Consider the following 14,540-nt stretch of genomic DNA (forward strand, 5'->3'; position numbering starts at 1 on the left):
ATTTGGATTGTCTGTTCTATATGCTTAAATAATAAAAATATTCCAGGGAATGTACTTTTAATGTTTATTATTATTATTATTATTATTATTATTATTATATTTTGTGGGGTTTTTTTATATATATATATATATATATCTTCTTTCTTTTTTTTTTTCTTTTTTTTTTTTTTTTAAATAATCCAATGAATTTTATTTTGGCAGCTAGTGAAAATTGCTCAAACCACCTCAGACCTTTTCGGCCGAGAACTCAAGGTTTATTTTTGGAGACATGGGTAGAATGTTCTCTAAGTTTTAAATTTATATTAAATTCCGCCCACCTCAAACTTGCCCCCACCCCTTCCTATCCCGGACTTAGTCACCGGCCAACCTTTGTGGTATGTGAGTACGTTAAACCAAGTTACCCTGAAACTGTAACACTATCTTTCGCCCATTATTTTTGTTATTAAATACCACCCACCCTACATACCCCTTTTTGTCTTTGTTTCTTTTCTTTTTTTACCAAAGCTACAAAGCCTGTGGCGATAAACACCCCCGTGTGTTAGCTGTAGCAAAAAAAAAAAATATATATATGTCACCTGACGCCGCCACTTTCCGCGGAATGATAATGCGCACTAAGCACGAGACTTTGCTTCGCGACCTACGTCACAGCTCGTGCGCCAGATCTATAGCACGCCCTCTGTATTGCCCAATGCCGGACTTGTCCAGAAATTAGTCATATATCTATAATAACTACAACGTCTGATCACCGGGAAACTGAAACGGAAATTTCGTGCGATTGTTGCAAACACAACTACAAACTAGATCGTGGGTAGTAGCAGACGTTCACTTACAAGCTGAGAATTACAAGTGGAACACTTCAACGTTTTGTGACAAACGTTTTACTCTTTTTTTGGAATTCAAGTTGAAATCTCATCATGGAGTGTTCCAAAATCCTTTTAATCATCATCAATATCATTTTTATGGTGAGTAGAGTCTTTATTTGAATTTCTTTCTTTTTTCTTTTTTTTTTCTTCTTTTTTTTGGTCATACCATTAACCGATTTATTGATTTCATAGGATGACACTGCGTGTTTGGTTTGTCCTTTAGTTTTTCTGAAAACACTAGCAGGGTTTCTGCCAGAGGGTAAAATAGAAATGGGGCCCTACCCGGTAGGACTTTCCTTTGGCACTGTATATAAAGAAAGAAATGTTTTATTTAACGACGCACTAAACACATTTTGTTTACGGTTACATGGCGTCAGACATATGGTTATGGACCACACAGATTTTGAGAGGAAACCCGCTGTCGCCACTTCATGGGCTACTCTTTCTGATTAGTAGCAAGGGATCTTTTATTTGCGCTTCCAACAGGCAAGATAGCACAAACCATGGCCTTTGTTGAACCAGTTATGGATCACTGGTCGGTGCAAGTGGTTTACACCTACCCATTGAGCCTTGCGGAGCACTCACTCGGGGTTTGTAGTCGGTATCTGGATTAAAAATCCCATGCCTCGACTGGGATCCGAACCCAGTACCTACCAGCCTGTTGACCGATGGCCTAACCTCGACGCCACCGAGGCCGGTCTGTCTGTACAAAGAACATTATAAATACTTATAATAAATAGTTAGGGTTAGGTTTAGGGTTAGTGACAGTGCCAGGTCCTCCCCGATGCCATATAACCGTAAATAAAATGACATAGTGCGTCGTTAAATAAAACATTTCCTTCCTTCTTTCGTCTTCCTTAAAATCGGGTGAATAATCATAGATCCTGCTTCGTGTCACAAGGTGTACATGTCTGGGTGACGTTTATTCCCGGAGAAGGAATATCACTACACGGTGGGGGGTTCTGACCCTAAACTCGGAAATGGCGTCATTGTTAAATGCATCAGGAAGTTAAATCGTCATTTTCATATGGTAGCCAAGATAAAACCCTAAAACGACAGCTACCTTATAAACAAAACACGTGTAACAAAATATATTTACATTTCAACTTATTTTCGTGCTTATATCCAATTAAGGTTCAAGCACGCTGTCCCGGGCACATACCTCAGCTATCTGAGTTGGTTAGTAGTTACAGAGAGAGAGAGAGAGAGAGGGGGGGGGGGGGAGAGGGAGAGACGGGGGGGGAGAGGGAGAGACGGGGGGAGAGAGGGAGGGAGAGGGAGAGAGAGGGAGAGAGAGGGAGAGGGAGGGAGAGGGAGGAGAGAGGGAGAGAGAGAGAGAGAGAGAAGTGTCCTTACGCCTACCCTCTGGGCTCGAGCCGGTACCGGGCTGCGAACACTGTAACTACCAGCCTGTTCGATGACACAACCACTGCGCCACCGTTTACATTGGATTATTAAATGGAATTTTATTAGGTAGACAACATTATTTTGCTAAGACAGTTGTAGTTTACGCACACACACTCACACACTCCCCGTCTCTCTCTCTCTCTCTCTCTCTCTCTCTCTCTCTCTCTCTCTCTCTCTCTCTCTCTCTCTCTCTCTCTGTCTCTCTCCCTGTCTGTCTCTGTATGTGTCTGTCTCCCCCCCCCCCCGCCCTCGTTGCATGGGTGTCTGTCTGCCCTCTCTCGCTCTTTCTATGTGCGTCTCTCTCCCTCTCTGTATGTGTGTGTGTGTCTGTGTCTCTTCCGGTCTGCTTCTCTCTCTCTCTCTCTCTCTCTCTCTCTCTCTCTCTCTCTCTCTCTCTCTCTCTCTCTCTCTCTCTCTCTCTCTCTCTCTCTCTCTCACACATACACACACACACATACATACATACATACATACATACACACACACACACACATACACACATACATACATACATACATACATACATAGAGATATATATATATATATACGCTAAAATGCTTACAGTAACAGTAACATTAACATGTATCTATGTATCTAACAGCGTACACGAGCCACTCACAAGTCACAACGAATAAATTAAATGGCGCTTTTCAGTCTATAAACACTTGACCTGCCTTTCGAGTTTCAGTTGCTGGGCACGTGATAAGCCATTTTGTCATTGTTATCTATGGCACTCTATATATCTTGAGACAAATATAATTACGGTATTACGTCCTGGTCGGGTACTGATAGGGGATTATATCCCGATATCCCGACACCAGGATACCCGTAATGTTTAAACATGTATTTGTACCAAACTTCCTAGTTAGTTCCAGGCATTAAAGGGACATTCCTGAGTTTGCTGCATTGTAAGATATTTCCGAGTAATAAAATATTTCTACGATTAAACTTACATATTAAATATATTTTCTTGTTTAGAATATCAGAGTGTCTGTATATTCAGTGTATTTCTGGTCGTCTTAATATTTGAAAGAAGCCCAAACTGGATTTTGTCTTCAAATAATTTCGTACGTACGAAAAAAAAATATTTTAGGAAATAAAATGTAATTTAACGTAGTATAAATATTAGAACGACCAGAAACACGTTTAATACACAGCCACTAATATTTTATGCAGAAAAATATATTTGATATGTAATTACAATCATTAAAAAGTCTGTTAGTCGATAACATCTTAAAATCTTAAACATTGCAGCAAACTCGGGAGCGTCCCTTTAACAGGTCTTGTCTGACCCACGTCACTAACAATGGCTGACATTAAAGGGACAGACCCTAGTTTTTAAACACTAGGAAATGAAATGTTTTATTTAACGACGCACTCAGCACATTTTATTTACGGTTATATGTCGTCGGACATATGGTTAAGGACCACACAGATATTGAGAGAGGAAACCCGATGTCGCCACTTCATGGGCTACTCTTTTCGATTAGCAGAAAGGGATCTTTTATATGCTTGACATCCAATAGCCGATGATAAGATGAACAATCAATGTGCTCTAGTGGCGTCGTTAAATAAAACAAACCTTACTTAGATGGGGTGGGGGCATGCATTACACGTTTGTATCCCCCACCAAAGTTTATAATTTCCTCTTGCCCCTTAATACGACTTAATAGCGTATTTGGTCTCCCAATGTGTATATGGGGGGAGGGGAAGAGGTTTGTTTTAACGACACCATTAGAGCACATTGATGTATTAACCATCGGTAATTGAATGTCAAACATTTGATAATTCTGACACACAAAAGTTTAAGGTTTGTTTTGTTTAACGACACCACTAGACCATTTGAGCACATTGATTTATTAATCATCGGCTATTGGATGCCAAACATGTTAATTTTGACTGTCATAGAGAGGAAACCCGCTACATTTTGTTTTCTGTTAGTAGCAAGGGATCTTTTATATGCACCATCCCACATACCACGGCTTTTGATATACCAGTCGCGGCGTTCTGGCTGGGACGAGAAATAACCCAATGGGCCCACCGACAGGTATCGATCCTAGACCGACCGCGTATCAGGCGTACGCTTTACCACTGGGACGGACACCCAATGGCCAATGTATTTTTCGTGCTGGGGTGTCGTTAAACATTCATTGATCATTCATTCATTCATTTATTCATTCATTCATTCATCACTGGGCTACGTCCCACTCCGGTCCCAATGTAGTGTATGATCTCCACACGTCATATAAACTGGGATACCTAATAGCGATGTATTTTTCGTGATGGGGTGTCGTTAAACATTCATTGATCATTCATTCATTCATTCATTCCCACTGGTCTACGTGCCACTCCGGTCCCATTGTAGTGTATGATCTCCACACATTAATATAAACGTGTGGTTATGCACTACGCCAGTGCAATGCAGAGTCGGACGAGATATTTTGACAAGGTCTCGACTCGTATTATGAATCATTGTCACATGTTATGTCAACAACATATGTATACTGTTACCTTCACTCCCAGGGCAAAGTCCATCCTACTCGGTCAGGGGCAATATGCACGCCTGATGCGCGGTCGATCAAGCATCTAGGATCGACCCCCGTCGGTGGGCCCAATAAGACTATTTCTCGTTCCACCCAGTGCACCACGACTGGTATATCAAAGGTCATGGTATGTGCTATCCTGTCTTTGGGATCAATTGACCTGCTAATCGGAATCTTGAGTAGCCCTACTAAAAAATGTGTTGAGTGTGTCGTTAAATAAAACGCCTACTTTCATTCCTCGCTATCAACTACAAGGGTAGAGAGTAGCCCAGTGCTGAGTGGTACAGCGCTCGCTTGATGCGCGGTCGGTCTGGGATCGACCCCCCCCCCCCCCCCGGGCTGTTTTTCTTTCCAGCCAGTGCACCACGACTAATGTACGAAAGGCCGTGGTACGTGCTATCCTGTATGTAGGATGGTGCATATAAATTATTCCTTGCTACTAATGAAAAATGTAGCGGGATTCCTCGGTCAAAACTACCAAATGTTTGACACCCAATAGCCGATGATTAACAAATCAATGTGCTCTAGTGTCGTCTTTAAACAAAGCAAATTATAACACTATACATGTATGTCAAATATTGCCAAATGTTGACATCAAATAGGCAATGATTAATAAAACAATGTGCGCTAGTGGTGTCGTTAAACAAAACAAACTATAACACTATATATAAAACATGATGTAAAACAATTTAAAATGTAGCGGGATTCCTGTCAAAACTACCAAATGTTGACACCCAATAGCCGATGATTAATAAATCAATGTGCGCTAGTGGTGTCGTTAAACAAAACAAACGTTCACTTTATTAAAGTTAAAAAAAACCTCCTTTCCATTTGGTCATCTGGGACTAAATATACCAAATGTCACCACGAGCTCTAACACGTATTTGCCCGCTTTTACCTGGCTGATTAGAGATGTATACCTTTATAGCATCTGCAATCGATACTCACCATATACTAATAGTAATGTGACGTCGTGTCGCATCTCATGATGGCTTCACTCTATTAATTGCATTTTGCGCACAGTGTACGAGATGTAAAAAAAAATCGGGGAAATTGGTCGAAAGTCTATAAATCGTGACTAAGTAGCATTAAGTAGTCTTTGAATCTGATTTAAAATTAGCACTACCGGTCTACCATAGTTATTAACCAGTGGAGCTAATTTTAATCAGATTGGTAGTCTTTTAAAGGGACATTCCTGAGTTTGCTGTATTGTAAGATGTTTCCGACTAATAAAATATTTCTACGATTAAACTTACATATTAAATATATTTTCTTGTTTAGAATATCAGCGACTGTATATTCAATGTGTTTCTGGTCGTAATATTTCTAAGAACCCCAATTTGTCTTCAAATAATTTCATACGTACGAAAACAATTATGTTTTAGGAAATAAAATGAAATTTAACCTAGTACAAATATTAAAACGATCAGAAACACGTTTAATATACAGCCACTAATATTTTGTGCAGAAAAATATATTTGATATGTAATTACAATCGTTAAACAAGTCTGTTAGTCGATAACATCTTAAAAAGTGCAGCAAACTCAGGAATGTCCCTTTAAGGATAGTCTAAACAGGAACCATCTTTTCAAGTAAACAAAAGCAGATAACATTTCACTTAGCTTTTGGCGTCAAATATTTTACTTGCAATTTGAAAACTGTTGCTATTTTAACAATATTTAGCCTATGGGCCTACAATTTTCACTTCATGTAATTACGATCGTTAAAATGTGACTGTTAGTCGATAACAACTTAAAAATTGCAGCAAACTCTGGAATGTCCCTTTAATAGAAATTGATAAAAGGGTCGTTCGTGTGTGATGACAACGGTGCTAAAGGAACATATTTAACGAGACCTCAGCACTTCTTTACACTACAACTATTTTGTGTTCAATGAATACCTATTTCATCCAGTGGCGAGACGTAGCCCAATGGTAAAGCGTTCGCTTGATGCGCGGTCGGTCTGGGATTGATCCTCGTCAGTGAGCTAATTTGGGTTATTTATCGTTCCACGAGTGGGAGATCAAAGGCCGTGGTATGTGCTATCCTGTCTCTGCGACTGCGCATATAAAAAATCTCTTGCTAATAATGGGAAAATGTAGCGGGTTTCCTCTCTAAGAGACTATCAAAATGACCAAATGTTTGATAGCCAATAGTTGATTAACAAATCAATGTGATCTAGTGGTGTCGTTAGATAAAACAAATACACATTCCACAGGCAGAAATCAACACATTTGTCAGTTCCATGCGGCGGCGATGCAACCTAGCCATCAATTCGCGAGGTGGCCATATCCGATATTAATGTGTGATTTTTGTTGACGTTCCCTCTCACATTTTATCACGAAATTCTTCCTTCTATCGTAAAATGTGGGTCACAATTCTTTTCCAAAAAAAATGCACCATAGAACACTCTCTCAGTAAAAGTATAAACATATTTTGGTTTGTTTTTAACCTTTTGAAAATATCTGCTGTCAAATTTACCAGAAGTTTCTTTTTTGGTTCAGTGTATAAATGGTTATTTCTAGAACAAAACCGTCTGCATGCTTTGTGTGAACAAAGATAACATAATCGTGTTTTTGAAACGAGGCGGTGTTTGAACACTGATAACAGACGAGTTTATACAGGTGAATTTATCGCTGTTCAACACTGAAACCGGCCTCGGTAGCGCAGTTGTTAAGCCATCGGACTACAAGCTGGTAGGTACTGGGTTCGCAGCCCGGTACCGGCTCCAACCCAGAGCGAGTTCTTAAGGCTACTATACCCTCTTCTCTCTCACTAACCACTGATCAACTAACAATTTACCCACTGTCCTGGACAGACAGCCCAGATAGCTGAGGTGTGTGTCCAGGAGAGCGTGCTTGAACCTTAATTTGATATATTATAAGCTCGAAAATAAGTTGAAATGAAAATAGAGGTGAACTTATCGCTGTTTAACACACAACGATATTCCGGGAACTTGAATAAAAAGTTGGGGGGGGGGGGGGGGGGGGGGGTTCTTTCTTTAATGTTTTTTTTTTTTTTTTAACACAAGTTACAGGCGTGGATGGGGGAGGGGAGAGAGGGGGGCGTTAAAACTTGCTCCAACCATTGATTTTCTTGAGTCTCGTGCGGGAAAACCATCTTCAAAAGACTCGTGCCAGAAACTATTAATGTGGCTGTTTGTGACACAGAGGTTAATGATTGATTTTTTTTTATACTACTGTAAGAAAAGTCTCGTGTGTTGTGGCCTTGCATCTCCCCACCGAGTCCTTAAAACGCTCACATTATCGCATAGGAGGGGCGGGACGTAGTCCAGTGGTAAAGCACTCGCCTGTGCGCAGTGGGTCTAGGATAGATCCCCGTCGGTCGGCCCATTGGGCTACTTCTCGTTCCAGCCAGTGCATAACGACTGGTATATCAAAGGCCGTGAAATGTGTACTTTTCGTCAGGAAATGCGGGAATCTATAGAACATCTGTTTTTGGAATGTAAAGTTGTTCATCTGTATGTTTTAAATTGGTTATTAAAATAGTGTAAAAAATATATTTAACCTAAATTTATCCCTTGAACTTGTTACATTTGGATGTACAGTTAATACGTGGTGCAGGGTGTAACATTCTCTTTGAGAATGGCCAATACAGCAAAATTGAAATATAGAGTAAAAGTCAGTATCTATCTGTGATATTTGTATTTTTACACAGTTCTTTACACTGTGTTTTTATTTAAATCTTGAATTTTTATATTGATGTTGATCATCACCTTATTTGTTTGCATTACCATAGTTTGACATCCAATAGCCGATGTATTTTTCATGCTGGGGTGTCATTAAACATTCATTCATTCATTCTTTCATTTGTAAAGATAATACTGACACAGATTTTAAAAAAAAAGTTATTTATTATTATTGCTAGCTTGCAAAATATAGGGTTAAACATTACTCATTTCCAAAACGAAGTTAAACAAAGATATCTGATTGAGAAACATATTCACTCCAGTAAAAACGTTTAACTGCTTTAATAAATTCGTCACCAAGTAGATAATGTACAATTCTCTATTTGATATCTTATCTTAATATTACTTTTGTTCATCAATTTTTTCCATCGGCCTCAGCAGGTCACGTGAAATTGATGTAAAGTAAAACGCCTTCATCGTTGTATACCTATTGTATATCCTACATTTTTTTTTACAGACCACTGACATAAATAATAATACATATGTACATAATCAAAACAAGTGCCTGTCAATCTCTCTCTCTCTCTTCTCTCTCTCTCTCTCTCTCTCTCTCTCTCTCTCTCTCTCTCTGTCTGTCTGTCTGTCTGTCTGTCTGTCTGTTTGTCTCTGTCTCTGTCTCTCTGTTTATATATATATATATATATATATATATATATATATATATATATATATATATATATATATATTATATATAGCATTATGTACTTTCATTTACTCTAGATAATTGTTAAAATCCAGGTCCTTATGAATATATCATCATACCTGTAAGAATTAATAAATGAATGTTCTCTAGTGGTGTCGTTAAAGAAAACAAACTTTGTTTAGCTCTCGGTGAGCTCCGGTACCTGGGTGCGAACCCAGTACCTACCAGCCTCATGTCGGATAGGCTAACCACTACACCGCAGACGTTGGTATCGCACTATCTTATGCACGTAAACATTAGATTAATTACCGCGACTTGAAAGCCTGGTGAATGACTTTCTTGGCATGTTCTTGGCATGGACTATTCTAGAGTTTCAGTCGAGACACGCCTACCTACATTATCAGTAATGTGTGTACAACAGCAGGCGCGTGTGTACGAATTTATGAAGGGGGTGGGGGTGGGGGTGGGGAGGTAGAATATGGCGAGCGAAGTTAATACAGAGGGGTGGGTCGAGTCATGCACACTCCAAAAATATATTTAATGAAGAGAAAATATGGGGGATTGAGTGGTTCGATCCCCGACGCCTCCCTTCCCCCCCCCCCCCCCCCCCCCCCCCATACACGTGCCTGAACAGCTCCTCGGCCCATTTTTTAATCATCAGCTGCCGGGTGTCAAACGAGGTGACAGCTGTCACACGATCTTGTTTAAGAAGAAAGGAATGTAACATATATTAGCAAGATATTAAAGCAGTTTTTTGGTTTCAAATATATGATAGGTGTACATGTTTTAGTTTAGAGAAGAAACCTTAGGCTACATACATCTGAATGACAAAATCGTATCTCTGCACAAAGCAGTCGAAAGGACCGATTGGGATTTTTCTCGTTCCAACCAGTGTATTACAATTGGTCAAATGCCGTGGTATGTGTTTTCCGGTCTGTTGGGAAAAGATCACTTGCTGCATTAGGAAACATGTAGCGTATTTCCTCTTGACTACGTGTCAGAATTACCATATGTTTGACATCCGATAGCCGATGAATAATTAATCAATGTGCTGTAGTGGTGTTGAAAAAAACAACTTAACTTTTATGTCTCAATAACTATATGTTAGACATCAAATAGCCAGAGGACGATCCAGGATGTTGTAAGCGGGGGGGAGGGGGAGGAATGTAAAACAAAAAGCTAAAAAGGATTGTTGGTTTTGTTAAAAGGCACATGAACCGAGCTCCAATGGGGACATTTTGAGTTAAAAGTTAGTTTTGTTTAACGACACCACTAGAGCACATTGATTTATTAATCATCGTCTATTGGATGTCAAACAACTGGTAATTTTCACATATTGTCTCAGAGAGGAAACCCGCTACATTGTTCCATTAGTAGCAAGGGATATTTTATATGCACCATCCCACAGACAAGTGAGCACATACCACGGCCTTTTATATACCAGTCGTAGTGCACTGGCTGGAACGAGAAATAGCCCAATGGGTCCACTGATAGGGATCGATCGCAAACCGACCGCGCATCAAGCGAGTGCTTTACTACTGGGCTACGTCCCACCCCTTTGAGTTACAGATGCTCAGAGTCGGGTTTTCAGTCTTGTATTGTATATTGTTGACATCTGACGAATTAAAAAAAAAATGGCACTTAAAACGGTGGGATAGTTCACGGGACCCCTGTAACTGCAGTCTGGATCCGCCAGTTATGGCAGTAGTTTAAAAATGTCACGCCATCACACCCAACCCCACCCAATTACCCCACCCAATTTTACCTTAAACTCAACATGTATTGGTCATAATCCACCCTATGTAACTGAGTCAGAAGGCGTTTTCAAATAGAAAAAAAAGATGATATCCCTACGCCCCTTAACGCAGTGTTTCCTCAAGCCGTGGTTAGTTGTTTATCATTAAACTGCATTTGTCGCCATGACAACGACCGTATACCTCCGGTGTTAAGCGTTATCTTTGTGACTAATGCTTGGAAACGCGTGCGCATATCGCTTAAATTAGATATTGAATTTGTCCTGTTACAGTGTCGGGGCCGATCGTCTAAAATATAGTGGTATTAATAGCAGGGCTTGAAATTAACTCAGAATAACCGTATTAGCTAATAGAACAGAAAATCGTGTCAGTACGAGTATATGCATTATTGACTATTAATCAGCTTTGGGAGCGGAATGTTGTCAAGCAAATTTTATTTCATTTCATTTAAACTTTTTTTCGTCCTTACATCCAATTAAGGTTCAACCACGCTGTCCTGGGCACACACACCTCTGCTATCTTGGATGTCTGTCCATGACAGTGGGTTAGATGTTAGTGGTTAGTGAGAGAGAAGAGGGTGTAGTGGCCTCTGGGCGGGAGCCGGTACCGGGCTGCGAACCCTGTACCTACCAGCCTGTAGTCCGATGGCTTAACTACTGCGCCACCGAGGCCGGTTTGGTTGGGCAATAAGGTGTTCGCAACTCTTGAAAAACGCCCGCACCTCCCATGAATCACACGGCGGAACCAGAGGGGAGTTGCAGGTGTCCCGCCAGCCCGTTTTAAATGCATTTTTGTTTGTTTTGTATTTTGTTTTGTATTTTGTTTGTTTTTGTTTTGTGGTTGTAATGGGGTTTGTTGGGTGGGTTTTTTTTTTTTTAATAAATTCTTCATTCTCAATACACAAAACAATTGCGCTGAAAAAGCGTCTCTCGGCACCTTTATTTCGAGGGGTGGGAGTTAGCTCAGTCGGTTGATTGCTCGCTTGAGCTGCTTGCGTCGCAGGATCGAACCGAGGTGGTAGATCTATTGGGGGGTTTTCTCGTTCCAACCAGTGCATCACAAATGAACAAATACCGTGGTATTTGCTATCCTGTGGGAAAGTGCATATAAAAGAGCCCAGGACTACGTGTCAGAATTACCAAATGTTTTGACATCTAATAGCCGATGATTAATTAATCAATGTGCTCCAGTGGTGTCGTTAAATAAAACAAACTTTATATAACTTTATTTCTAAAAAAATTCCTGGAAACATCCCCCAAAACCCCTCAGCCCCCCCCCCCCCCCCCCCCCCCCCCCCCCCCCCCCCCCCCCCCCACCACACACACACTACAGATCCTGCTCCTTTTCGGGAGCTCTGCTCTTTTGCCTTTGACAAACTCAAATTATCCTTTTTAGAATTTTGTTACCGCCCTTTATAAAATTCTGGGGAGCGGGACATAGCCCAGTGGTAGAGAGTCCACATGATGCGCGGTCGGTCTGGGATCGATCCCCGTCGGTGGGCCCATTGGGCTATTTCTCGTTCCAGCCAGTGCACCACAGTGCTGCTAAGCAAAAAAGAGTAGCCCATGAAGTGGCGACAGCGGGTTTCCTCTCTCAATATCTGTGTGGTCCTTAACCATATGTCTGACGCCATGTAACCGTAAATAAAATGTGTTGAGTGCGTCGTTAAATAAAACATTTCTTTCTTTCTTTGTCCTATCCTGTCTATGGGGTGGTGCATATAAGAGATCTCTTGTTACTAATGGTAAAACAAACTGTAGCGGGTTTCATCTTTAAGACTGTCAAAATTACCAAATGTTTGACATCCAAAAGCCGATGATTAATAAATCAATGTGCTCTAGTGAGGTCGTTAAACAAAATAAACTTTTATTTTTTTTAATGAAATCCTGGATCCGCCCCTGAAGCTTAATGCCTCTACACGCGCGCACACACACACACACACACACACACACATACGCACATACGCACATACGCACATACATACATACATACACACATACATAAACATATACAGACACCACACACAGACGCAGACATACACACACACACACACACACATATATACACATAAACACACATACACATACACGCACACGCACACACAAAAACACAGACGCGCACAGAGACACACAAACACAGACACACAAACACACGCACACACTCACATACGCACACAAACATACAAACACCACACACACACGGACGCACACACACACACACGGACGCACACACACACACACACAGACACGCACACATACACGCACACACATACACACAGAGAGACACACACAGACACACACACATACAACCACACATACCTACACACAAGACACACACACACACACACACACAGACACACACACACACACATATATACACGCACACACACATATATACACGCACACACACACACACAGTGCTGTCTTAATTGTCGAAGCTACAATATCTATACTTCATGATTTATAAATCTGACAATGTCGGCAAATTTGCGGAAATGTTGAAAAAAAACCCAATTGGTTTCATCTCAAACGTTTGTTACGAGCAGACATCATCAATAAAACACTACCTATAAATTATACATATTTGCCCACATGAAATCGATTGTGTGAAACAAGAGTACCCGTCCTATTGTTACAATATTGATTGATCTGGTCTCGTTATTTCCGGATATAAAGTGGGCGGGACGTAGTCCAGTGGTTAAACCGCTCGCTTGATTGGCGGTCGGTCTAGGATCAATCCCCGTCGGTGGAACCATTGGGCTATTTCTGGTTCTAGCTAATTCTCCACGACTGGTATATTAAAGGTTGTGGAATGTGCTATCCTGTCAGTCGGATGGTGCATATAAAAGATCTCTTGCTGTTAATCGAAAAGAGTAGCCTATGAAGTGGCGACAGCGGGTTTCCTCTCTCCATATGTGTGTGGTCCCTAACCATATGTCTGACGCCATATAACCGTAAACAAAATATGTTGAGTGTGTCGTTAAATAAAACATGCCCTTTCCTATCTAATCCCCGACGGTGGACCCATTGTGTGTGTCGTGTGTGTGTGTGTGTGTGTGTGTGTGTCTGTGTGTGTGTGTGTGTGTGTGTGTGTGTGTGTGTGTGTCGGGTGTGTGTGTCGGGTGTGTGTGTCGGGTGTCGGTGTGTGTGCCGGGTGTCGGTGTGTGTGTGTGTGTGTGTGTGTGTGTGTGTGTGTTTGTGTGTGTGTGTGTGTGTATTTTGAACATTTATGGATCATGTTGAAAAGTTATGACGAATTGGTTCATTGTTGTGAAGAGTCCGATACAATTAGAGCCATGTTATGTACAGATGTCGACTATCTTATCGGCTCGTCCAGAAGTCGAGAGGGAGCGACATCTCTCCACTACTAACCTCGAATCGTACAACACGCCTGACAATCACGGAATGTGTTGTAAGATAGACTGAGACTGTTAGTTTTATCGAACCATTGCGCGCTCTACACCATGTCTTGATTTGGAGAGAGACACATGGGCGGTTGCTAGTATTTTTCTAGGTACAAGGAAAGAAGGAAAATGTTTTTATTTAACGACGCACTCAACAAATTTTATTTACGGTTATATGGCGTCAGACATATGGTTAAGGACCACACAGATATTGAGATA

General features: G+C 40.9%; 1 protein-coding gene across 2 annotated transcripts in view; it reads left to right on the forward strand.

Moving 5' to 3' along the window:
- The first annotated feature begins 423 nt into the window (after window positions 1–423).
- Window positions 424–14,540, forward strand: part of LOC121386194 (CD63 antigen-like) — a 29,621-nt gene continuing 15,504 nt past the window's right edge. The window contains exon 1 of one of the 2 annotated variants that reach the window (XM_041517026.1): window positions 424–962. In XM_041517026.1, coding sequence (XP_041372960.1) covers window positions 915–962 — 48 coding nt within the window. In that variant the 5' untranslated portion in view covers window positions 424–914. The remainder of the gene's footprint in view (window positions 963–14,540) is intronic. The other variant, XM_041517027.1, reaches the window with a different exon arrangement.

The sequence above is a fragment of the Gigantopelta aegis genome, chromosome 12 (genome assembly GCF_016097555.1).
Source record: "Gigantopelta aegis isolate Gae_Host chromosome 12, Gae_host_genome, whole genome shotgun sequence".
Classification (NCBI taxonomy): Eukaryota; Metazoa; Mollusca; class Gastropoda; order Neomphalida; family Peltospiridae; genus Gigantopelta; species Gigantopelta aegis.